The sequence below is a fragment of the Coregonus clupeaformis genome, unplaced genomic scaffold, assembly GCF_020615455.1.
Source record: "Coregonus clupeaformis isolate EN_2021a unplaced genomic scaffold, ASM2061545v1 scaf0095, whole genome shotgun sequence".
Classification (NCBI taxonomy): domain Eukaryota; kingdom Metazoa; phylum Chordata; class Actinopteri; order Salmoniformes; family Salmonidae; genus Coregonus; species Coregonus clupeaformis.
In genome coordinates, this window is record NW_025533550.1 from 122,501 (window position 1) to 146,645 (window position 24,145).

The following is a 24,145-nucleotide window of genomic DNA, read 5'->3' on the forward strand; positions in this document are numbered from 1 at the left end:
ATTGTTGTGATACAGTTAGATGATGATGACTGAAGAGGAGACTACTTCCTGTGATGTCAACATGACAGCTGTCCAAGAAGTGAGTGTTTGGCCTGATTTCAGAACTATGTTTGTCATACGCCATCATCTGTGGCAAATCTATAATGCACCACTCAATGCCCTTAATTGTATAGCCTCTAAAAAATCATTGATTTTACTCTATCTTTCGACATTACAGGACTCATATGAGAGGATCATGTCCAGACAAGACCAAGAGGAAAAGCTCACTATTACAAACTGGTACAGTATGGTGAGTGTGTGAGAATGTTTAATGTTGTGTGTGTCCTAAATAGTAACCTATTCCCTATATAGTGCATTACCCCCAAACTAGTGCACTATATAGGGCATAGGGTCTCATGTCAAATGCAGAAAGTTGGAAAAGTGAGGAGTGAATGTTATTTTTAAACCGTAAGTATGTCACTCCTGAGCCACCTTACTGTGCTGACACACTATCATCATCAACATCACCTCTGTACTGTTTGAATCAGAGGGTGAAATTCGTTTTTATGCATCCCCTCCACAGTGTGTGGCTCTCCAGAAACAGGAGCAGGAGCTGAGGCTGTCTGAGGGCTCCTCCAGACCTCCAGGCCAAGCCCAGTCCTTCCTGGCCCAGCAGAGGCAGTCCACCCAGGCCAGGAGCAGGAGAGGCATGGGGCTCTCTCCCAGGCTACAGCCCAGATAGGAGGGAGAGTGATGGCTGGAGAGGTCCCTCTGTGGAGGATGGTGGGGATTGACACTGGGTGGACAAGGAACATTGGAAGAGGATGTTGATGGGAGTTTTGTGAATGTAAAAAAATACATATTGGATGTTACAAAAAAAAATTGTTAATGTGTGCCACCTGCTGGCCAACTGGTATTGATTTTCGTTTTTTTGTCCATCTCAGTTTGAATCTAAAAGTAAAAGGAAGAAATAGGACAGTAAAGGACTATCACTCTGTAATCTGGTGATGAATTATGTGTGCCCCCTTGAAGCTAAAATATGGGCAGATTGCCATCAGATTGCTATAACTGTACCCCTTTCTTCTGCAAGCCTGCTACATATCTCCTGTGGACTGTCTCCAAATCGGTAGATTTTATCCATGAATTTTCACAATTTTCACAATGTGTTGCCAATTCATTTTGCGCTCCTAATAAAATATTTACGTGATTTACAGTATAGCGCTCATTTTCTCCAGATTTAATTTGACCGTATTGTCTTAAATATCTTCTGTCATCACAGGCATTTTGTCGCATTGCAACAGAAATGGAACTATGGCTAGAAATATGTATTTTTATTTACCTCATTATTATTTATAACAGTGTAACAAGGTGAAAAATCATTCATCTAAAGTAAATGTACAGTGTAAGATTGGTGAACACAGTGTGAGCTGCAGCTCAACCTTGCAGCATCTGGGTGGATTGTTCAGTAAAATTAACTTCATGCAGATGATCTATAGGCCAGGGCCCAGATTCACAAAAGAAGAAATGTCTTCTTAACTGCCATTTTTTCCTTAACTATAGACTTAAGAAGAAAGTTAAGCAATGTTGCTATTCCTCAAAAGGTAATTGGAAATGTTCTTGCGCTATTTCTTATGTTTCTCCTTAAGCAAAAAATTAAGAAGAAATTTCATTCTTGAAAATAAAGTTATTGGAAATCTTAATTCTTAATTCCAAGACAGCTAAACCCTTGCCTTAAACCCAGGGCAGTGAGAGAAAAAGCTAATGAAAGCAATTGAAACATTTTTAATTCACTCACAATCTGAACATTTCAGTATTGATTATTTTAAACCCAAGAACATATTTTAGAACAGTAATATCAGTAAGAAATATGCTAACATGATTGCCATTGCTAGCTAAATAGCTAGCTAAAACTGTTGCCTAGCAACAAACATCTTAAGAAGATTTGTAAGAAGAAATCTTAAGATATTGTTGAGGAATTGCACTTACAAACTATCTTATGAACTTCTTTTTTTTTTTCTTAAGAAGCTACTTAAGTTTTTGAGTAAGAAGTGTTTTGTGAATCTGGGCCCAGTGCTTTTTCATGAACATAGTACAGTGACATATGACCTAGCTCTTCAGTGTGGTGTGTTGGTCCCATTAGGACAGAAGTGTGCATGTTCTCCCTTACTCATAGTCTGAATCTGAAATGGCATCCTATTCCCTAAGTAGTGCACTAATTTTGGCTAGAACAGGGTGTAACTTGTAGTTTCGGAGCTGATGGGGACTCTGACCCCATGCTGACACTCCTATGACGCTGTGGGGCGCTGTAGGATGGCACGGTGAGGAAGGACATCTTGGCTCCACCAATGGGCGGCTTGGGAATGGCGGGGATCACTGTGTTCTGCTCTGTGATTGGTTCGCGATGAAGAGGTCTCGGGTGGACCAGGCTGTGGGACGGGGGTGGATGATGCTGGGGGCTAGGGGCTGGAGGGGTTTTCGAGGCTGGTCTGGGTGTCTTATCCTGGGGTTGTCTGGTGGACGTTTGGCCTGGGTCTCTGGAAGGTTGGAGGGGTGATGGGAGCAGTGGCATGGGGCTTTGAATATCTCCTGTCACCTCAGTGTTCCCTTCCTCCAGCTTCTCTTTCTCTGCCCCCTTCTGGGCGTTCCCCTCATCCTCTTCTTCTTCGTCCTCTTCTTCCATAATCTCTTCCTGGCTTTGGAGAGCGTCCCCACATCTCTCCACCCCAACCCCAAACTGTACCTCCATGAGGGGGGTCCTAGCATTAACCACCCCTCCACAACTACATATGGTACTCTGAGTATCCTGACCCAAAACAGACGGCAGCGACCCCCCAGACGGCCCCAAAGTCTTCCCACTTTCATCATCCTCGTCCTCACCCTCTTCATCACTGAACGAGGGCGGGTACATCCCGGAAGGGCGGCGGAACCTCTGGAGCTGGGCGGAGGTGCGGCGCAGCGCCCCTCCCATGAGCCCCGTGGGGGACGGGGCAGTGAAGAGGAGCCGGTTGAACAGGGCCATGTTGGGGTGTCGACCCCCACCCTCAGACTCCACGTTCTCAGTGATATCCGCCAGGGGCGCAAAGTGCATCTCCTCTTTGGGGATCCTGGAGGGGACAGACTCAATTCAAATCACTACAACAAATTCAATTCAAATCACTACAACTTTACTAATTCCATTAAGGGCATACAGTAGTGTTAGAAAGGTTACAAAGATAAAACGAATCATCTTTGGACTTGTAAAACATACATACGGAATATTTACTTACTTGCAACAAGGTGAACACATATTTGAGGTGTATTGTAGAAATGTATTGCACCTGCCCCCAAAATAGAATTAAATAAAATAGACACTCACGCCATGTCGAAGGTGGAGCCCTGGAAGGAGGGTTTGCGCAGCCCGAATAGAGTTGCGGCAGTGTAGGGAGGACGAGGTTAGAGTCATTCCAATATCGGTCTCTTTCCATGATGGGAAGATCCCCATACATCTCATCAACTGCCATCATGGAGACCTGAGGAAACACACACAAACACTTCCTCTTCAGTTTCAGATGAGGGAAGTTCCAAGAAACTCTTCTGTTTAAGTTTCCTTTCACCCCACCATTTTTCCTCTCACTTTGAATGTTTCAAAAGTACTTATCCCACTCATGTACACATGTAGGCTCGGCCCTAATTGATGTGCTTTCTGTCACCTGGAGCTGCATGGCAAATGGAAAGTAACACAAAGGAAAGCACAAAGGACTAGTCAGCCCTTCCCCTCTGAAGGGCAAAAATGTATCTCTCTGTTACAGTATCCAGAGGACTGACTATTGAATGTGTGATAAAATAATGCTATAGAATCCATGTCTGGTATCTATCTTAAACTTGTCCCCTAAAGAGGACTCTGAAGCTATCTATATGTATGTATATTGAACAAAAATGTAAACGCAACATGTTTGGTCCCATGTTTCATGAGCTGAAATAAAAGATCCCAAAAATGTTCCATATGCACAAAAGCTTATTTCTCTCAAATGTTGTACACAAATTAGTTTGCATCCTGTATCAAGAAGCTGATTAAACAGCATGATCATTACACTGGTGCACCTTGTGCTGGGGACAATAAAAAGCCACTCTAATATGTGCAGTTTTGTCACACAACATAATGCCACAGATGTCTCAAGTTTTAAGGGAGATGCAATTGGCATGCTGACTGCAGGAATGTCCACCAGAGCTGTTCCCAGAGAATGTAATGTTAATTTCTCTACCATAAGCCGCCTCCAAAGTTATTTTAGAGAATTTGGCATTACCACGTGTAACCACGCCAGCCCAGGACCTCCACATCCGGCCTCTTCACCTGTGGGATTGTCTGAGACCAGTCACCCGGATAGCTGATGAAACTGTGGGTTTGCATCACAGGAGTTTGGTGGCAGCTTAATTGGGGAGGACGGGCTCGTGGTAATGGCTGGAGCAGAATAAGTGGAATGGTATCAAATACATCTAACACGTGGCTTACATGTGTTTGATGCCATTCTATTCGCTCCGTTCTAGCCATTATTATGAACCGTCCTCCCCTCAGCAGCCTCCACTGGTTTGCACAACCGAATAATTTCTGCACAAACTGCCAGAAACCATCTCAGGGAAGCTCATCTGCGTGCTTGTCGTCCTCACCAGGGTCTTGACCTGACTGCAGTGGGCAAATGCTCACCTTTGACGGCCACTGGCACGCTGGAGAAGTGTGCGCTTCACGGATGAATCCCGGTTTCATCTGTACCCGGGCAGATGGCAGACAGTATGTATGGTGTCATATGGGCGAGCGGTTTGGTGATGTCAACGTTGTGAACAGAGTGCCCCATGGTGGCAGTGGGGTTATGGCATAAGCTACAGACAACGAACACAATTGCATTTTATTGAAGGAAATTTGAAAGCACAGAGATAACGTGATGAGATCCTGAGGCCCATTGTCGTGCCATTCATCCGTTGCCATCACCTATGTTTCAGCATGATAATGCATGGCCCCATGTCGCAAGGATCTGTACACAATTCCTGGAAGCTGAAAATGTCCCAGTTCTTCCATGGCCTGCATACTCACCAGACATGTCATCCATTGAGAATGTTTGGGATGCTCTGGATCGACATGTACGACAGCATGTTCCAGGTCCCGCCAATACCCAGCAACTTTGCATAGCCATTGAAGAGGAGTGGGACAACATTCCACAGGCCACAATCAACAGCCTCATCAACTCTATGCGAAGGAGATGTGTCGCTGGTGGTCACACCAGATACTGACTGGTTTTCTGATCCACATCCCTACCTTTTAAAGGTATCTGTGACCAACAGATGTATATCTGTATTCCCAGTCATGTGAAATCCATAGATTAGGGCCTAATGAATTTATTTCAATTGACGGATTTCCTTATATGAACTGTAACTCAGTAAAATCTTTGAAATTGTTGCATGTTGCGTTTATATTTTTGTTCAGAATATGATCTCTGTGGTAACTTGTATCTGTACAGGGTGAACTCTAAATTACTCTATGCAAATGGGTTTTACGGTCCTCTGAGGAATTTGTCTAATTTACATTGGTCTCATCCGCCACACAACATGCCTTTAAATGCTGTGACACCCTGTGGAGATTGGGCCTGGCGGTGGTCAAGTTACTGTAAACTTGGCATCGTTGGTTGGTTTTGGGTTGAAAGGTTAAACCTTCAGATGTTATAAATGGAATCAAGGTTGTTCTCTGTCTTATCCTGTATCCAGTCCATGGAGGAAGGTAGTATGATCAATTCTAATTTCCTAGGTTTTGTTCATGCTTTGTTTGTAAGTTAACCTTAGTGGTGTAAAGTACTTACAGTGAGGGAAAAAAGTATTTGATCCCCTGCTGATTTTGTACGTTTGCCCACTGACAAAGAAATGATCAGTCTATAATTTTAATGATAGGTTTATTTGAACAGTGAGAGACAGAATAACAACAAAAAAATCCAGAAAAACGCATGTCAAAAATGTTATAAATTGATTTGCATTTTAATGAGGGAAATAAGTATTTGACCCCTCTCAATCAGAAAGATTTCTGGCTCCCAGGTGTCTTTTATACAGGTAACGAGCTGAGATTAGGAGCACACTCTTAAAGTGAGTGCTCCTAATCTCAGTTTGTTACCTGTATAAAAGACACCTGTCCACAGAAGCAATCAATCAATCAGATTCAAAACTCTCCACCATGGCCAAGACCAAAGAGCTCTCCAAGGATGTCAGGGACAAGATTGTAGACCTACACAAGGCTGGAATGGGCTACAAGACCATCGCCAAGCAGCTTGGTGAGAAGGTGACAACAGTTGGTGCGATTATTCGCAAATGGTAGAAACACAAAATAACTGTCAATCTCCCTCGGCCTGGGGCTCCATGCAAGATCTCACCTCGTGGAGTTGCAATGATCATGACAACGGTGAGGAATCAGCCCAGAACTACACAGGAGGATCTTGTCAATGATCTCAAGGCAGCTGGGACCATAGTCACCAAGAAAACAATTGGTAACACACTACGCTGTGAAGGACTGAAATCCTGCAGCACCCACAAGGTCCCCCTGCTCAAGAAAGCACATATACAGGGCCGTCTGAAGTTTGCCAATGAACATCTGAATGATTCAGAGGAGAACTGGGTAAAAGTGTTGTGGTCAGATGAGACCAAAATCGAGCTCTTTGCCATCAACTCAACTCGCCATGTTTGGAGGAGGAGGAATGCTGCCAATGACCCCAAGAACACCATCCCCACCGTCAAACATGGAGGCGGAAACATTATGCTTTGGGGGTGTTTTTCTTCTAAGGGGACAGGACAACTTCACCGCATCAAAGGGACGATGGACGGGGCCATGTACCGTCAAATCTTGGGTGAGAACCTCCTTCCCTCAGCCAGGGCATTGAAAATGGGTCGTGGATGGGTATTCCAGCATGACAATGACCCAAAACACACGGCCAAGGCAACAAAGGAGTCACTCAAGAAGAAGCACATTAAGGTCCTGGAGTGGCCTAGCCAGTCTCCAGACCTTAATCCCATAGAAAATCTGTGGAGGGAGCTGAAGGTTAGAGTTGCCAAACGTCAGCCTCGAAACCTTAATGACTTGGAGAAGATCTGCAAAGAAGAGTGTAACAAAATCCCTCCTGAGATGTGTGCAAACCTGGTGGCCAACTACAAGAAACGTCTGACCTCTGTGATTGCCAACAAGGGTTTTGCCACCAAGTACTGAGTCATGTTTTGCAGAGGGGTCAAATACTTATTTCCCTCATTAAAATGCAAATCAATTTCTAACATTTTTGACATGCGTTTTTCTGGATTTTTTTGTTGTTATTCTTTCTCTCACTGTTCAAATAAACATACCATTAATATTATAGACTGATCATGTCTTTGTCAGTGGGGAAACATACAAAATTAGCAGGGGATCAAATACTTTTTTCCCTCACTGTAAGTAATAAGTATTTTAAAGTACTACTTAGGTCGTTTTGGGGAATACTTTTACTTTTGATACTTAAGTATATTTTAGCAATTACATTTACTTTTGATACTTAAGTATATTTAAAACCAAATATTTTTAGACTTTTACTCAAGTATTATTTTACTGGGTGACTTTCACTTTTACTTGAGTCATTTTCTTTGACGGTATCTTTACTTTTACTCAAGCATGATAATTGGGTACTTTTTCCACCACTGGATCTATATACCTAGACTAATGCTTTGTTAATGTCAGTATTGCCTTGTAACTTAAGCTTTATGCCTTGTATGTGAATCCATTCATTTTACAAAGTTATTAAATCATACTTGCTTTGATATTGGCTTTTCATGGCCATTCCTTGATCTTAGTCAGCTAAACAAATAATACTTGATTGCACATGATTTAACCATATTCTTGCATATTGCTATTTATATTATGGAGTCATTTAATTATTTTAATGGGCTAATTGCTTAGTCTTATTACGGGTCGCATGTGATGTATTTATAATATCATATACAGTGCATTCGGAAAGTATTCATACCCTTTCACTTTTTCTAAAAAATAAAATATGGCCAAAATGCATTGGCAACACATTGTGAAAATTGTGAAAATTCATGGATAAAAAATCTATAGATTTTTTAAAAAATTGTCTTTCATCAAGGATCACTCTTAACCCTTGTGCTTTGCTGGAAAAAAATGACATCCATTATGTTACGGGTCAAATTGACCCGCACAGTTTAAACACACTCAAGACAGTCAAAGAATTAAGTAAAAACAGAAACAACTTTATTTTGTCTTATCAGACATTTCAGAAAGAAGAAATACAATACTTTTTATTTTTTTTAAACAATATTTAAGAACTATTTGTTAAACATATTTCCTTTCTCACAAACAAGATTTTTCAGTTTCCCCAAGTAGGTTTTTCCCCCCTATTGGTCCATATTATCCCTTCAGTCTTTCTCTCTACATGTTGAACACAATGTGTGTGTGTGCTTTCTGCAGATGTATTTATTGCATTCTACACAAGTGGTGCTTGTTTTACTGTCTTGTCGAGGGGGCAGAGCTGGCATCTTTTCCGTTTCTTGCCACTGCCTGTATCCACTGGATCCATTTCTGGTTGATTGGAGGCATGTGTTGATGGTCCAGCTTGAATTTTCTGGACGGCAGATGCAGCTGCTGTCGACCGAGGAGGCCGGACTCTCCTCTGGATCTTGGGAGTGATGAGAGCTTTGCCGAGCTCCTCTAGGAAAAGCCCGGCGTCGGTACAATTTGCCACCATTCCATTGCTGGTTGATTTCAGTCCACAGGACATAGGCATTGTAAGCAGACACATCCACAATGTTGTAGAAAATCACCAAAGGCCAGCGGGCAGTCATGCGCTGACAACTATATGTTGCTGTGACTTTATCCAAATTGTCAACTCCTCCTTTGGTGGAATTGTAGTCCAGTATTATTTGTGGCTTGATGTCCTCTCTTGCACTCAGCGATGCATCTTTGTGCATTGTGCTCATTACAAGAACATTCTTGTTCTTCTTTGGGCAGTATGAAACAACAGTTGCATTTTCAGAGAAAGCAAATTTAGAGGAATGCACAGTTCTGCCCTGCATTTTCAGAAGCTCACTGGGAAGTTCAGGTTTGTTTTTTCTGATTGTTCCAACCATGGTCAGCTTTCTCTTCTGTAGTTCAACACCAAGGCGGTAGGATGTGAAGAAGTTGTCACACGTGATGTTATGACCTTGCAGCCCTTCACTCATGTCCAGCACCACCCGCATCCCCTGGTTTTTCTCAGGCACTCCGCCGGGTGGCTTCCCAGTGTAAACTTGCATATTCCATGCATAGCTTGATGTGGCATCACATGCTGCCCATATTTTGATGCCATATTTTGCAGGCTTGTTTGGCATATACTGTCTGAAGGGACAACGTCCTCTGAATGGAACAAGGCGTTCATCAACTGTAACATGAGGACTGGGATTGTATAGTAACGGTAGAATTTCCACCCATTTATCCCATACATCTCTGATTGCAGCTAGTTTGTCTCTTTCACGTCGACCCGGTCTGGTATCACGGTTATCAAAGCGAATCACCCGAGAAATTATGTGGAATTCTTGTAGAGACATTGTTGCTCGAAATATTGGCCTTCCATTCTCTTCATTCCACAGGCTGGCCGTTGCTTCTCCGTTTGACCGGTAGACTCCAGCTAATATGAGCAATCCAATGTATGCATGCAAGTCAATCCGATCCAGTGGCTTCCAGTTCTCTTGAAACACACGGCTCCCCTCCAAGTTGGTCATGTCCAGAACAATCTTCTCTATTGCTTGGGGTAAAAAGAGCTCAAAAGCTGATTGTATGTCATGGACTCGAGTGACAGCAAATCGTGTAGGTCCTGGAACCATTTTTATTACATTGGAAGCTGAGAGTCTACCTTGACCTCGTTGTGGTGACGGTGACCATTCAATATGACCATCTTTAGACTTCCATGTCTTCTCTTCTCTTGATGATGCTTGTTGCATGCTCTGTCTCTCATCTGATGTAGGGGATGGTACGGCAGACTCCTCCTCTGAATCCTCTTCAATGAAGACAAAATCTGGATCATCAACAGCATTGTCCTCTATCTCTGAAATATCCTCTGTCTCTGAAACCTCTTCTTCTTTTTCACTGTCACAGTCCAGAATTTGTGATAAGACTTCATTGATTGAAAATCTTTTGGAGCTCATTTTTGAGTGTCTGTGTCAGGGACCTGCTGCTCTCACACTGAGGAGAAGCTTGGGAAAGCCCTTTTTAACCCAAACACAATTCTAAAAGTGCAACCAGGACCAGTCAAAACAAAATACATCAAAGACACTTTTTTGTTTTGCACCTGTGCAAATATATATACACATGAAAGCCTCCGGGTCAAAATGACCCACAACATCATGTTTGTATACAAAATGTACACAGACATTCCACAACACATCAGTGTGTCCACATTTTGCAGTTAGGTTCATGACCCTAAATGAGGAAAAGTCATGTAATTTCATGGCGAAAAAGAGTGGTTAACTAGTATTTTAGACAACGCAAAAGTGGAAACGGGTCAAATTGACCCACAACATAACAGGAGGGTTAAGTTTATTTCATCCCATCCTCTCTCTCTCTCTCTCTCTCTCTCTCTCTCTCTCTCTCTCTCTCTCTCTCTCTCTCTCTCTCTCTCTCTCTCTCTCTCTCTCTCTCTCTCTCTCTCTCTCTCTCTCTCTCTCTCTCTCTCTCTCTCTCTCTCTCTCTCTCTCTCTCTCTCTCTCTCTCTCTCTCTCTCTCTCTCTCTCTCCGTTCTTTCCACACACAAGGTAAATGTACATACTCACACCGTCACACAAAGTTGTGGATAGTCACTTCAAAACCACACCACTAGACCAGAGACATTCAAACATGAACTTCAAAGGTATCTAAAGGGTGTGAGAGTTGTACGTTTGTCAGTAAACACGCCTTATGTTGACTTCAACAACAGTCCTATTCTAGAGAAACTATCTCTTCTATGATTTATTGAAAAACTAAACCACAGAATTCTCTGAAAGTTCTGTGTGGTTATCGCCTGATGACGGAAACTCAACCACAACCCCCCCCCCCACACACACACACAAACACACACCACACACATTGAAAAGAGCTTGAACTTTATGAAACTGCCTCTGTGAAGGAAAGGTCATGGGACGTACTCAACGGTCTCAGGTGGTCAGGGAGAATGCATTGTAAATCACCTATAGCGCTACAGCCAGAGTTTGCAGAAAGAAGACGTGCATTTACGCAAATAAAATAAGTGTTGACCTTTTGGGGCTAGTCAGTGGTTCCATTGAACTTACAGGAGGTCGCTGAAAGGATAATATGGTCACAGGTTGTCAGGGAGAAAGGATTGGAAATCACCTTTAGTGGGAGCTAGAGTTGGCGGAAGATGGGGCATTTTTACATGTACGTCATCAATTAACCTAATGACATAGTCTGTCGTTCCATTGAAGTCTGACGGGGGAAGCTGATGTATAGATGTAAACCACTGGTCTTTAGGTCATGTTTGGGACTTTGCATAAATGATTCAAACAGAGGGGACCCTTTTTCTCGCCAAGGATATGACTGATCTGCATACCCTGTAATGGGCACAGGGTAATCTAGGTTAACCTAGAACTAAAATCTTGTGTAATTTGATCAGATCCTCAATTATATTAAGTAGTCTGTCCACGAGAGATTAGGGACAGGGTAGCCAGCCTACAGACTTCTTACCATCAACAAATCCTTGGCTTTGTGTGCCATCACTACTGAGAGATTTCCCTATACATTTCTGGTGATTTTTTTATGTGGCCATATTTCATTCATGACCTGTATAGTAAATGCTACAATAATACAATAATCATTATATGTTACCTGATAGTATATTTTACCCAGCCTTGCTTTCTGGTAAGTATGTCTTGGACAAGTAAGGCTTGTTCCCGAGTCAGAATGGCCAATATAGCAGGCGCCATCTAAACAGGATGCTTGCTTTCTGGTGCTTACCTACAAATCCCCCTGTGACCATCCGAATGTGGCCGTTCACCATTGAATGTGCCCAGATCAGCAGTAAAGCATCTGTGGCCATGGGGAAGAGCCAGAGTAGTAAAGCCTACCTCTCCATTGTCTCTCTCACCCTGAACAAAACCAGTCAGGGCCTCTCACCCCATGTGGATGAGACCAGGCTGGGCTGAAGAGAGAGCAGAGAGGGGCAGTGCCTGGCTGGCTGTAAGGTTGGTGTGTTTATTAGTGTTTAGATTGTTGACTAACTATTTTGGTTAGAAGGTGGTTTGGTTAGAAGGGTTGCTGATTTGACTGTTGATGTGATATAATTTGTCTCGCTAGATGTTGCTGTTTGGCTAGTGTTCAGTCAATGGCCCTATTTTGGTGGTTTGGTTGGAGTGCTGATGTTTTATGTGCATTGTTGTGATACAGTTAGATGATGATGACTGAAGAGGAGACTACTTCCTGTGATGTCACCATGACAGCTGTCCAAGAAGTGAGTGTTTGGCCTGATTTCAGAACTATGTTTGTCATACGCCATCATCTGTGGCAAATCTATAATGCACCACTCAATGCCCTTAATTGTATAGCCTCTAAAAAATCATTGATTTTACTCTATCTTTCGACATTACAGGACTCACATGAGAGGATCATGTCCAGACAAGACCAAGAGGAAAAGCTCACTATTACAAACTGGTACAGTATGGTGAGTGTGTGAGAATGTTTAATGTTGTGTGTGTCCTAAATAGTAACCTATTCCCTATATAGTGCATTACCCCCAAACTAGTGCACTATATAGGGCATAGGGTCTCATTTCAAATGCAGAAAGTTGGAAAAGTGAGGAGTGAATGTTATTTTTAAACCATAAGTATGTCACTCCTGAGCCACCTTACTGTGCTGACACACTATCATCATCAACATCACCTCTGTACTGTTTGAATCAGAGGGTAAAATTAGTTTTTATGCATCCCCTCCACAGTGTGTGGCTCTCCAGCAACAGGAGCAGGAGCTGAGGCTGTCTGAGGGCTCCTCCAGACCTCCAGGCCAAGCCCAGTCCTTCCTGGCCCAGCAGAGGCAGTCCACCCAGGCCAGGAGCAGGAGAGGCATGGGGCTCTCTCCCAGGCTACTGCCCAGATAGGAGGGAGAGACGGCTGGAGAGGTCTCTCTGTGGAGGATGGTGAAGATTGACACTGGGTGGACAAGGAACGTTGGAAGAGGATGTTGATGGGAGTTTTGTGAATGTAAAAAAATACATATTGGATGTTACAAAAAAAAATTGTTAATGTGTGCCACCTGCTGGCCAACTGGTGTTGATTTTCGTTTTTTTGTCCATCTCAGTTTGAATCTAAAAGTAAAAGGAAGAAATAGGACAGTAAAGGACTATCACTCTGTAATCTGGTGATGAATTATGTGTGCCCCCTTGAAGCTAAAATATGGGCAGATTGCCATCAGATTGCTATAACTGTACCCCTTTCTTCTGCAAGCCTGCTACATATCTCCTGTGGACTGTCTCCAAATCGGTAGATTTTTATCCATGAATTTTCACAATTTTCACAATGTGTTGCCAATTCATTTTGCGCTCCTAATAAAATATTTACGTGATTTACAGTATAGCGCTCATTTTCTCCAGATTTAATTTGACCGTATTGTCTTAAATATCTTCTGTCATCACAGGCATTTTGTCGCATTGCAACAGAAATGGAACTATGGCTAGAAATATGTATTTTTATTTACCTCATTATTATTTATAACAGTGTAACAAGGTGAAAAATCATTCATCTAAAGTAAATGTACAGTGTAAGATTGGTGAACACAGTGTGAGCTGCAGCTCAACCTTGCAGCATCTGGGTGGATTGTTCAGTAAAATTAACTTCATGCAGATGATCTATAGGCCAGGGCCCAGATTCACAAAAGAAGAAATGTCTTCTTAACTGCCATTTTTTCCTTAACTATAGACTTAAGAAGAAAGTTAAGCAATGTTGCTATTCCTCAAAAAGGTAATTGGAAATGTTCTTGCGCTATTTCTTATGTTTCTCCTTAAGCAAAAAATTAAGAAGAAATTTCATTCTTGAAAATAAAGTTATTGGAAATGTTCTTAATTCCAAGACAGCTAAACCCTTGCCTTAAACCCAGGGCAGTGAGAGAAAAAGCTAATGAAAGCAATTGAAACATTTTTAATTCACTCACAATCTGAACATTTCAGTATTGATTATTTTAAACCCAAGAACATATTTTAGAACAGTAATATCAGTAAGAAATATGCTAACATGATTGCCATTGCTAGCTAAATAGCTAGCTAAAACTGTTGCCTAGCAACAAACATCTTAAGAAGATTTGTAAGAAGAAATCTTAAGATATTGTTGAGGAATTGCACTTACAAACTATCTTATGAACTTCTTTTTTTTTTTCTTAAGAAGCTACTTAAGTTTTTGAGTAAGAAGTGTTTTGTGAATCTGGGCCCAGTGCTTTTTCATGAACATAGTACAGTGACATATGACCTAGCTCTTCAGTGTGGTGTGTTGGTCCCATTAGGACAGAAGTGTGCATGTTCTCCCTTACTCATAGTCTGAATCTGAAATGGCATCCTATTCCCTAAGTAGTGCACTAATTTTGGCTAGAACAGGGTGTAACTTGTAGTTTCGGAGCTGATGGGGACTCTGACCCCATGCTGACACTCCTATGACGCTGTGGGGCGCTGTAGGATGGCACGGTGAGGAAGGACATCTTGGCTCCACCAATGGGCGGCTTGGGAATGGCGGGGATCACTGTGTTCTGCTCTGTGATTGGTTCGGCGATGAAGAGGTCTCGGGTGGACCAGGCTGTGGGACGGGGGTGGATGATGCTGGGGGCTAGGGGGCTGGAGGGGGTTTTCGAGGCTGGTCTGGGTGTCTTATCCTGGGGTTGTCTGGTGGACGTTTGGCCTGGGTCTCTGGAAGGTTGGAGGGGTGATGGGAGCAGTGGCATGGGGCTTTGAATATCTCCTGTCACCTCAGTGTTCCCTTCCTCCAGCTTCTCTTTCTCTGCCCCCTTCTGGGCGTTCCCCTCATCCTCTTCTTCTTCGTCCTCTTCTTCCATAATCTCTTCCTGGCTTTGGAGAGCGTCCCCACATCTCTCCACCCCAACCCCAAACTGTACCTCCATGAGGGGGGTCCTAGCATTAACCACCCCTCCACAACTACATATGGTACTCTGAGTATCCTGACCCAAAACAGACGGCAGCGACCCCCCAGACGGCCCCAAAGTCTTCCCACTTTCATCATCCTCGTCCTCACCCTCTTCATCACTGAACGAGGGCGGGTACATCCCGGAGGGGCGGCGGAACCTCTGGAGCTGGGCGGAGGTGCGGCGCAGCGCCCCTCCCATGAGCCCCGTGGGGGACGGGGCAGTGAAGAGGAGCCGGTTGAACAGGGCCATGTTGGGGTGTCGACCCCCACCCTCAGACTCCACGTTCTCAGTGATATCCGCCAGGGGCGCAAAGTGCATCTCCTCTTTGGGGATCCTGGAGGGGACAGACTCAATTCAAATCACTACAACAAATTGAATTCAAATCACTACAACTTTACTAATTCCATTAAGGGCATACAGTAGTGTTAGAAAGGTTACAAAGATAAAACGAATCATCTTTGGACTTGTAAAACATACATACGGAATATTTACTTACTTGCAACAAGGTGAACACATATTTGAGGTGTATTGTAGAAATGTATTGCACCTGCCCCCAAAATAGAATTAAATAAAATAGACACTCACGCCATGTCGAAGGTGGAGCCCTGGAAGGAGGGTTTGCGCAGCCCGAATAGAGTTGCGGCAGTGTAGGGAGGACGAGGGTTAGAGTCGTTCCAATATCGGTCTCTTTCCATGATGGGAAGATCCCCATACATCTCATCAACTGCCATCATGGAGACCTGAGGAAACACACACAAACACTTCCTCTTCAGTTTCAGATGAGGGAAGTTCCAAGAAACTCTTCTGTTTAAGTTTCCTTTCACCCCACCATTTTTTCTCTCACTTTGAATGTTTCAAAAGTACTTATCCCACTCATGTACACATGTAGGCTCGGCCCTGATTGATGTGCTTTCTGTCACCTGGAGCTGCATGGCAAATGGAAAGTAACACAAGGAAAGCACAAAGGACTAGTCAGCCCTTCCCCTCTGAAGGGCAAAAATGTATCTCTCTGTTACAGTATCCAGAGGACTGACTATTGAATGTGTGATAAAATAATGCTATAGAATCCATGTCTGGTATCTATCTTAAACTTGTCCCCTAAAGAGGACTCTGAAGCTATCTATATGTATGTATATTGAACAAAAATGTAAACGCAACATGTTTGGTCCCATGTTTCATGAGCTGAAATAAAAGATCCCAAAAATGTTCCATATGCACAAAAGCTTATTTCTCTCAAATGTTGTACACAAATTAGTTTGCATCCTGTATCAAGAAGCTGATTAAACAGCATGATCATTACACTGGTGCACCTTGTGCTGGGGACAATAAAAAGCCACTCTAATATGTGCAGTTTTGTCACACAACATAATGCCACAGATGTCTCAAGTTTTAAGGGAGATGCAATTGGCATGCTGACTGCAGGAATGTCCACCAGAGCTGTTCCCAGAGAATTTAATGTTAATTTCTCTACCATAAGCCGCCTCCAAAGTTATTTTAGAGAATTTGGCATTACCACGTGTAACCACGCCAGCCCAGGACCTCCACATCCGGCCTCTTCACCTGTGGGATTGTCTGAGACCAGTCACCCGGATAGCTGATGAAACTGTGGGTTTGCATCACAGGAGTTTGGTGGCACCTTAATTGGGGAGGACGGGCTCGTGGTAATGGCTGGAGCAGAATAAGTGGAATGGTATCAAATACATCTAACACGTGGTTTACATGTGTTTGATGCCATTCTATTCGCTCCGTTCCAGCCATTATTATGAACCGTCCTCCCCTCAGCAGCCTCCACTGGTTTGCACAACCGAAGAATTTCTGCACAAACTGCCAGAAACCATCTCAGGGAAGCTCATCTGCGTGCTTGTCGTCCTCACCAGGGTCTTGACCTGACTGCAGTGGGCAAATGCTCACCTTTGACGGCCACTGGCATGCTGGAGAAGTGTGCGCTTCACGGATGAATCCCGGTTTCATCTGTACCCGGGCAGATGGCAGACAGTGTGTATGGTGTCATATGGGCGAGCGGTTTGCTGATGTCAACGTTGTGAACAGAGTGCCCCATGGTGGCAGTGGGGTTATGGCATAAGCTACAGACAACGAACACAATTGCATTTTATCGAAGGCAATTTGAAAGCACAGAGATAACGTGACGAGATCCTGAGGCCCATTGTCGTGCCATTCATCCGTTGCCATCACCTCATGTTTCAGCATGATAATGCACGGCCCCATGTCGCAAGGATCTGTACACAATTCCTGGAAGCTGAAAATGTCCCAGTTCTTCCATGGCCTGCATACTCACCAGACATGTCATCCATTGAGAATGTTTGGGATGCTCTGGATCGACATGTACGACAGCATGTTCCAGGTCCCGCCAATACCCAGCAACTTTGCACAGCCATTGAAGAGGAGTGGGACAACATTCCACAGGCCACAATCAACAGCCTCATCAACTCTATGCGAAGGAGATGTGTCGCTGGTGGTCACACCAGATACTGACTGGTTTTCTGATCCACATCCCTACCTTTTAAAGGTATCTGTGACCAACAGATGTATATCTGTATTCCCAGTCATGTGAAATCCATAGATTAGGGCCTAATGAATTTATTTCAATTGACGGATTTCCTTATATGAACTGTAACTCAGTAAAATCTTTGAAATTGTTGCATGTTGCGTTTATATTTTTGTTCAGAGTATGATCTCTGTGGTAACTTGTATCTGTACAGGGTGAACTCTAAATTACTCTATGCAAATGGTTTTTACGGTCCTCTGAGGAATGTGTCTTATTTACATTGGTCTCATCTGCCACACAACATGCCGTTAAATGCTGTGACACCCTGTGGAGATTGGGCCTGGGGGTGGTCAAGTTACTGTAAACTTGGCATCGTTTGATTGGTCAATGGTGGTTGGTTTTGGGTTGAAAGGTTAAACCTTCAGATGTTATAAATGGAATCAAGGTTGTTCTCTGTCTTATCCTGTATCCAGTCCATGGAGGAAGGTTGTATGATCAATTCTCATTTCCTAGGTTTTGTTCATGCTTTGTTTGTAAGTTAACCTTAGTGGTGTAAGTACTTAAGTAAAAAGTATTTTAAAGTACTACTTAGGTAGTTTTGGGGAGTACTTTTACTTTTGATACTTAAGTATATTTTAGCAATTACATTTACTTTTGATACTTAAGTATATTTAAAACCAAATATTTTTAGACTTTTACTCAAGTATTATTTTACTGGGTGACTTTCACTTTTACTTGAGTCATTTTCTATGACGGTATCTTTACTTTTACTCAAGCATAATAATTGGGTACTTTTTCCACCACTGGATCCATATACCTAGACTAATGCTTTGTTAATGTCAGTATTGCCTTGTAACTTAAGCTTTATGCCTTGTATGTGAATCCATTCATTTTACAAAGTTATTAAATCATACTTGCTTTGATATTGGCTTTTCATGGCCATTCCTTGATCTTAGTCAGCTAAACGAATAATACTTGATTGCACATGATTTAACCATATTCTTGCATATTGCTATTTATATTATGGAGTCATTTAATTATTTTAATGGGCTAATTGCTTAGTCTTATTACGGGTCGCATGTGATGTATTTATAATATCATATACAGTGCATTCGGAAAGTATTCATACCCCTTCACTTTTTCTACATTTTGTTACGTTACAGCCTTATTCTAAAATTGATTAAATTGTCGTCGTCCCCCCCTCCCCCCATCAATCTAGACACAATACCACATAAAGGCAAAGCAAAAACGGTTTTTTCTCAAATTTATAAAAACTGAAATATCACATTTACATAAGTATTCAGACCCTTTACTCAGTACTTTGTTGAAGAACCTTTGGCAGCAATTACAGCCTCGAGACTTCTTGGGTATGACGCTACAAGGTTGGCACACCTGTATTTGGGGCGTTTCTCCCATTCTTCTCTGCAGATCCTCTCAAGCTTTGTCAGGTTGGATGGGGAGCGTCGCTGCACAGCTATTTTCAGGTCTCTCCAGAGATGTTCGATCGGGCTCTGGCTGGGCCAATCAAGGACATTCAGAGACTTGTCCCGAAGCCACTCCTGCGTTGTCTTGGCTGTGTGCTTAGGGTCATTGTCGTGTTGGAAGGTGAACCTTCGCCCCAGTCTGAGGTCTTGAGTGCTCTGGAGCAGGTTTTCATCAAGGATCTCTCTGTACTTTGCTCCGTTCATCTTTCCCTCGATCCTGACTAGTCTCCCAGTCCCTGCCGCTGGAAAACATCCCCACAGCATGATGCTGCCACCACCATGCTTCACCGTAGGGACTGTGCCAGGTTTCCTCCAGACGTGACGTTTGGCATTCAGGCCAAAGAGTTCAATCTTGGTTTCATCAGACCAGAGAATCTTGTTTCTCATGGTCTTAGAGTACTTTAAGTGCCTTTTGCAAACTCCAAGCGGGCTGTCATGTGCCTTTTACTGAGGAGTGGCTTCCGTCTGGCCACTCTACTATAAAGGCCTGATTGGTGGAGTGCTGCAGAGATGGTTGTCCTTTTGGAAGGTTCTCCCATCTCCACAGAGGAACTCTGGAGCTCTGTCAGAGTGAACATCGGGTTCTTGGTCACCTCCCTGACCAAGGCCTTTCTCCCCCGATTGCTCAGTTTGGCCGGGCAGCCAGCTCTAGGAAGAGTCTTGGTGGTTCCAAACCTCTTCCATTTAAGAATGATGGAGGCCACTGTGTTCTTAGGGACCTTCAATGTTGCAGAAATCTTTTGGTACCTTTCCCCAGATCTGTGCCTCGACACAATCCTGTCTCGGAGCTCTACAGACAATTCCTTCAACCTCATGGCTTGGTTTTTGCTCTGACATGCACTGTCAACTGTGGGATCTTATAAAGACAGGTGTGCCTTTCCAAATCATGTCCAATCAATTGAATTTACCACAGGTGGACTCCAATCAAGTTGTAGAAACATCTCAAGGATGATCAATGGAAACAGGATGCACCTGAGCTCAATTTCGAGTCTCATAGCAAAGGGTCTGAATATTTAGGTAAATAAGGTATTTCTGTTTTTTATTTGTAATACATTTGCAAAAAATTATAAAAACCTGTTTTCGCTTTGTCATTATGGGGTATTGTGTGTAGATTGATGAGGGGAATAAAAAAATAATCAATTTTAGAATAAGGCTGTAACATAACAACATTTGGAAAAGGTCAAGGGGTCTGAATACTTTCTGAATGCACTGTATATAAAATATTACCCCACTACACATGCATGCATATACTACATCTAAGATAACAATGGGGGGTTGTGAGAAGGATAGCAATACATGTGTGATTCAATATAAACCTGGAAGTTCCTGTCTATCAGCCAGTTGGTCTCAAAGTCATCATCGTCCTCTCCAAATGGGTTTATCAACTGCTCTGCTACCTGAAAAACATAACAAATCGGTCATGTTCATTGGGGCACGCAAAGTAAATGTTTTGCAAAATAAATAACAATTGTTTGTTTTTGTAGCCCTTCCCTGTTTCAGTCTGGTTTTCTTTCATTTGGTACCTAGAGAACACAACCATGAATTCCCACTGACCTTGAGCCAGCCAGCGTAGAAGAAGAACTGTAGCAGAGTGAAGATGGGGACGTACAGGTCCAGGTCATGACCCAGGTAACCTTGAGTGGGGTCCAGGAACTGACGTCCTATCAGACACACGAAGAAGAAACTGTACACGGCCAGAGTCACCACCTATAGGGACGGTGGAGACGAGAACATAGGACACAGAATGAGTGATGCCGACTGAGACAATTCTACAAAGATTGAAGAGACACAAGCACCTGCATGCAAACACAGACACACACACACACACACAAACCTGAGTGTAGACCAGGGGAACACTGATCATGTCGTAATGGAAAAGCATACTGCAGTTCCCTCTGAAATGATTGAGCTCCTGCCGACATAAACAGACAAACACACATGTTTAAGTTATTGTTTTTGTTGAATGTATTGTTTTTGTTTAAGGTTCAGTCAGTATGTAAGTCGGGTATAGCTTATTCATGTCATAATATTGACATATGTGGTTTATAACTATGTTGTATTATGTGTGTTGCATTATAGACTACCTCCAGCACTAGTTTGAGGGTGCTGTCGTCCTTAATCCTGCCCTCACTGCGGGCCAGGGCGGCCAGGTTAGTGAACCACACACAGGGCATCCAGTACTTGTTATAGGGGGATTTGAGGCTCTCAAACTTCTTCCGCTCCTCCCTGGTCATGAACCCTGAGGAGAGGGGAGTGTATCTGTCACAGGTGGGGTCTGAACCCCGATGTCCTGCTTTGAAACCCAACGTCTTAATTAGGCCAAGAGGAAATTCCCTCTTGGGCTGAGGGTGACACTGATTAAAGTCGCAGGCAGTGCTACCTCATCACCAGAGCGTGAGTCTGACTCACCTCTGCTAGACCGCTGCATATACTATAGGTATGTGTTTGGAAGTCACAGGATGTGGGACAAAACTGCAAGTGGTATGGTGTCTCCAGTTGTACACTGTAGGCTACTTTCCTGTGTCTTAATGGTTTGAATTCTGAAAATCTGCAAAGTGCAATTTTTCCTTGAAGGCAAAATCTGCAAAGTGCAATTTCTCCTCAAAGGCAAACTCTTAGCTGCATCTGAATGACACATTTACCTGCTTCCACGACGTGGTCCATGGTCGGGAAGCGTTTGAACACTGCGGTGCTGACCGAGCGCAAAATCAGTATCGCGGACAGACTTGTATAGCGCATCATGGTGCGTCGCAGCAGCCGCCCGCGCTCGTCCACGCCCTGCAGGCCGCCCGAGAGCACGCACATCAGGCGGTCAGGTAATGGGATGCGGGTGTACTGATTCCACCAGCGGTTCACCACCAGTGTCACGTAAAAACCTGGAAAACAGCAGCAAATGTTTCTGTAATGAATGGTGGTTTATTACTCTCTTTAGAGTATTAGTATTTTCTTATAGAATATAAGAATGTTAGAATACAAGAATATTAGAATAGAATCTGTGTTATTGATTTGGTAATATTGCCCACCTAGCACAAAAGACATGGGGATGAGACTGGCATAGTGGTTGCAGTAAATTGCCAATTTTTCAAAATACCTCTTCTGGTCATCAAAGAGGAAGAATCTGAAAAGGAAAACGTTACATAATAATGTGGACCAATTAAAACAAATTGAAATCTTCAAATAATAATGGAAAGTTCAAATAATGATGTAAACTTGGTAGCCAAGTTCTCATACCTGTAAGTGACACTGATGGCAGTGTACATGGCGAAGAAAGCAAGGAACTCCTTCCATAAGACCTTGTAGATGCTTCCCCTCCAGGCTAGGAGCAGTTTGGAGAACCCGCAGAAGCGCGCATTGGCAACTTGCGCCGTGTAGGTGACCGTCATGATGTCATCTATCAGTTATTCTATAATAATAAAAAAACGATCTATCGGAAAACATATATTGTGTTAGTTTTGTTTCTATTAATCAAGGGAAATGGAAAGAAAACCCCTCCACAAAAATGTGTTTATGTAACAGGTATAAAATATACTTTATGTATTTCACCGAAAAAAACCATATTTATTTTCATTTATTATTTTAAGGTTATTTTCAGATGTATTACACTACTTTCAAGAGTGAACTATTTTATTGTATTTCTTTTCTAAATTGTGTTGATGTTGTGATGTCATCAACGGCAACCATGCTTTTACTCCTGTTTGCTCAAAGCATGATGAGGAGAGGTATGTGTTTATGTATGCCCGGGTCTTTTGGATGCACGTGTTAGCAAATGTTCACAAATGCACTACTGTTGGTAGGAGTGGAGTCGAGTGCAACTTTCATTGCAACTTTGCAAGGCTAACCAAGCTACAGCTTTGGGTGCGGGAGAGGGTCTCTTTAAGGTACAGACTGCGTGAGTTTTCTGACGATTTTGTCAGGCAAATGTACTTATGTATGAGAGTCCAGACGGCAGCATTAACGTTTGCCTTGCATTTGTATCCATTCCATGCAGGTTTGTTGTGAAATGTAACGTTTTTGTATTTCATGTTTATGTGCCTAGTTAGCTGTCGTTAATTTTGTTACCTGTCCGGTCATGTCAGGAATGGCGTTGTTGCGCATTAGTATACCTCGGCTATAATAGTACACTCAAATAAATATTTAGCACTTATTAGCAAATTATTAGTGTATTGGTTGGTGTACAATGTTTATCAAATTAAACTTGAGTCTTTTGAAAATATTAACATGTACATTTTGTACAATGCATTTTTTGTTGATGTGAGTTTGCTCAAAGTGTGATGAGGAGAGGCAAATATATTTATGTAGAGAGTCCAGACTGCAGCATTAATGGTTGCCTTGCATTTGTATCCATTCCATGCAGTCATTAAAAGAGAGACAACCGGCAGAATTGTGTCCAGAGCTTTCCCTTCCCTTCCAGCTACACCTCACCAGAACACAACGCAGAAAGGTACCTGTACAGAACCGGTTACATTTAGCCTTTGCGAAAACATCTAGTTCGATGGACAAATTTAGGACAGATATGAGAACAATTATATTACTTCTAGTCTACTGTTGTGCAGTGAGTGGATCTTTGGGGTGTTTGCAGGTTCAGGTTAATCAACAATCCCCGCGCTTAACATTGTTGCCGGGCACTGGCAAAACCCTTACATATTTCATAGCCTAATAAATCTTTACAACCTTAATATTCTCTACTAACCATTCCATGTCCATCGTTGGTAACCCATTCGGCCGAGACATCATACAGTAAAAGAAGGCAGCAGTAGAGGGTATTCCTTGGATGCTGGAGCCTCAGCAGTGCGTTCAATGGCTAGAGCGCCCCGGGGTAAATCCCGAAAATGGGAGGGAGACCGAGCTCGTTAGTACATGCTCCCTACTGGGAGAGCGAGCTTCTGCACAGTGCATTTGAAATCGGTGATGGACCACAAGCGACAGGCCACCGAGAGGTACACAATGTCAAAAGCGCAAGTGTGTAAAAACAAGAAAAAACCCACATAGCCTTGGAAAACTGGAAATAGTCATAGACTGCCACTGATTAAAAATCACTAAACC

At 43.0% G+C, this 24,145-nt stretch overlaps 4 protein-coding genes across 4 annotated transcripts in view; 2 read left to right on the forward strand and 2 right to left on the reverse strand.

Annotated features, from left to right (window-relative positions):
- The window catches only part of LOC121566123 (protein Hook homolog 2), a 2,433-nt gene extending 1,328 nt beyond the window's left edge, over window positions 1-1,105 (forward strand). Inside the window, exons 2-4 of the mRNA XM_041876317.2 lie at window positions 16-79; window positions 218-289; window positions 563-1,105. Of these exons, the coding sequence (XP_041732251.1) occupies window positions 20-79; window positions 218-289; window positions 563-721 (291 nt within the window). The 5' untranslated portion in view covers window positions 16-19 and the 3' untranslated portion in view covers window positions 722-1,105. The remainder of the gene's footprint in view (window positions 1-15; window positions 80-217; window positions 290-562) is intronic.
- A 1,086-nt stretch (window positions 1,106-2,191) lies between these two features.
- LOC123483365 (WW domain-binding protein 11-like) lies at window positions 2,192-3,404 on the reverse strand. The gene is made up of 2 exons (XM_045213292.1): window positions 3,335-3,404; window positions 2,192-3,083 (listed from the first exon to the last, which is right to left on the reverse strand). The coding sequence occupies exons 1-2, from the start codon at window positions 3,337-3,339 to the stop codon at window positions 2,192-2,194; spliced, it is 897 nt and encodes a 298-aa protein (XP_045069227.1). The 5' UTR covers window positions 3,340-3,404.
- Window positions 3,405-11,532: 8,128 nt separating this feature from the next.
- LOC121556535 (protein Hook homolog 2-like) lies at window positions 11,533-13,549 on the forward strand. Its single transcript, XM_041870421.2, has 4 exons — window positions 11,533-12,177; window positions 12,380-12,443; window positions 12,582-12,653; window positions 12,927-13,549. Exons 2-4 carry the CDS (start codon window positions 12,384-12,386, stop codon window positions 13,083-13,085), a joined length of 291 nt encoding a protein of 96 aa, XP_041726355.2. The 5' UTR covers window positions 11,533-12,177; window positions 12,380-12,383; the 3' UTR covers window positions 13,086-13,549.
- A 1,002-nt stretch (window positions 13,550-14,551) lies between these two features.
- On the reverse strand, window positions 14,552-24,112 carry LOC121566122 (bestrophin-2-like). The gene is made up of 10 exons (XM_045213293.1): window positions 23,793-24,112; window positions 22,334-22,526; window positions 22,126-22,220; window positions 21,745-21,978; window positions 21,187-21,341; window positions 20,937-21,014; window positions 20,657-20,809; window positions 20,419-20,499; window positions 15,698-15,852; window positions 14,552-15,446 (listed from the first exon to the last, which is right to left on the reverse strand). Exons 2-10 carry the CDS (start codon window positions 22,483-22,485, stop codon window positions 14,552-14,554), a joined length of 1,998 nt encoding a protein of 665 aa, XP_045069228.1. The 5' UTR covers window positions 22,486-22,526; window positions 23,793-24,112.
- Between the last annotated feature and the right edge of the window lie 33 nt (window positions 24,113-24,145).

Bases quoted from the DNA above. Each gene is read 5' to 3' on its own strand.
- LOC121556535 (XM_041870421.2), top strand. From the start codon at position 12,384: ATGATGATGACTGAAGAGGAGACTACTTCCTGTGATGTCACCATGACA. The intron at 12,444-12,581 runs GTGAGTGTTTGG...TCGACATTACAG, and splicing joins CCATGACAGCTGTCCAAGAA to GACTCACATGAGAGGATCAT. The intron at 12,654-12,926 runs GTGAGTGTGTGA...TCCCCTCCACAG, and splicing joins TTACAAACTGGTACAGTATG to TGTGTGGCTCTCCAGCAACA.
- LOC121566122 (XM_045213293.1), bottom strand. From the start codon at position 22,485: ATGACGGTCACCTACACGGCGCAAGTTGCCAATGCGCGCTTCTGCGGG. The intron at 22,221-22,333 runs GTATGAGAACTT...TTTCCTTTTCAG, and splicing joins GCCATCAGTGTCACTTACAG to ATTCTTCCTCTTTGATGACC. The intron at 20,810-20,936 runs GTTTGTGTGTGT...CCGTCCCTATAG, and splicing joins TTCCCCTGGTCTACACTCAG to GTGGTGACTCTGGCCGTGTA.